Raw genomic sequence first — 967 nt, 5'->3', positions numbered from 1 at the left:
AGTGCGGCAAGGGCTTCGGCAAAAGCGCCGCCCTGGCCAAGCACCAGCGGGCCCACGGCGCCGAGAAGCCCCACAAGTGCGACGAGTGCGGCAAGAGCTTCGGCCTCAGCGCCTCGCTGCTGCAGCACCAGCGGAGCCACGCGGCCGGCAAGCCCTACGAGTGCGGCGACTGCGGCAAGAGCTTCGCCTGGAGCTCCCACCTGGACCGGCACCGGCGCATCCACATGGGCGAGAAGCCGTTCCGGTGCGAGGACTGCGGCAAGAGCTTCTCGCAGAGCTCCCACCTGGAGCGGCACCAGCGGGTGCACGCCGGCGCCGAGCAGCCCTGCCAGTGCACGGACTGCGGCAAGAGCTTCCTGGCGAGCAGCAAGCGCCGGCGGCTCTTGGCCGGCGAGCGGCCCGGCAAGTGCACCGACTGCGGCAAGAGCTTCCTCTGGGCTTCCCGCGCCCGGCCGGCCCCGGAGAGGACCCACAAGTGCTCCGAGTGCGGCAAGAGCTTCGCCTCCCGGGCGGAGAACGTGAAGCACCAGGGCACGCAGACGGGCGAGAAGCCCTACACCTGCCCCGAGTGCGGCAAGAGCTTCGGGCAGAACTCGGCGCTGGTGAAGCACCGGCGCATGCACACCGGCGAGAAGCCCTACAAGTGCGGCGACTGCGGCAAGAGCTTCAGCGTCCGCTCCAACCTCATCAAGCACCAGCGCACGCACCTGGGCGAGAAGCCCTACAAGTGCCCCGACTGCGGCAAGGGCTTCATCCAGAAGTCGGACCTCACCAAGCACCGGCGCATGCACACCGGCGAGAAGCCCTACAAGTGCAACGTCTGCGGCAAGTGCTTCAGCGTCAGCTCCAACCTCATCAAGCACCAGCGCATCCACCTGGGCGAGAAGCCCTACCAGTGCTCCGAGTGCGGCAAGAGCTTCATCCAGCGCTCCGAGCTCACCATCCACCAGCGCGTGCACACCGGCGA

At 68.4% G+C, this 967-nt stretch overlaps 1 protein-coding gene across 1 annotated transcript in view; it reads left to right on the top strand.

Annotated features, from left to right (window-relative positions):
• The window catches only part of LOC146584962 (uncharacterized), a gene marked incomplete at its 3' end in the record, with an annotated part of 2,828 nt that extends 1,863 nt beyond the window's left edge, over positions 1-965 (top strand). The window contains exon 4 of the mRNA XM_085323793.1: positions 1-965. This exon is cut by the window's left edge and continues 35 nt beyond it. Coding sequence (XP_085179919.1) covers positions 1-965 — 965 coding nt within the window.
• Between the last annotated feature and the right edge of the window lie 2 nt (positions 966-967).

Source organism: Rhea americana, unplaced genomic scaffold (genome assembly GCF_003343005.1).
Source record: "Rhea americana isolate MKP2758 unplaced genomic scaffold, rheAme1 scaffold_877, whole genome shotgun sequence".
Taxonomy (NCBI): Eukaryota; Metazoa; Chordata; class Aves; order Rheiformes; family Rheidae; genus Rhea; species Rhea americana.
Note: the sequence above shows the minus strand (reverse complement) of the source record. Positions and strands in the feature narration are given on the sequence as shown.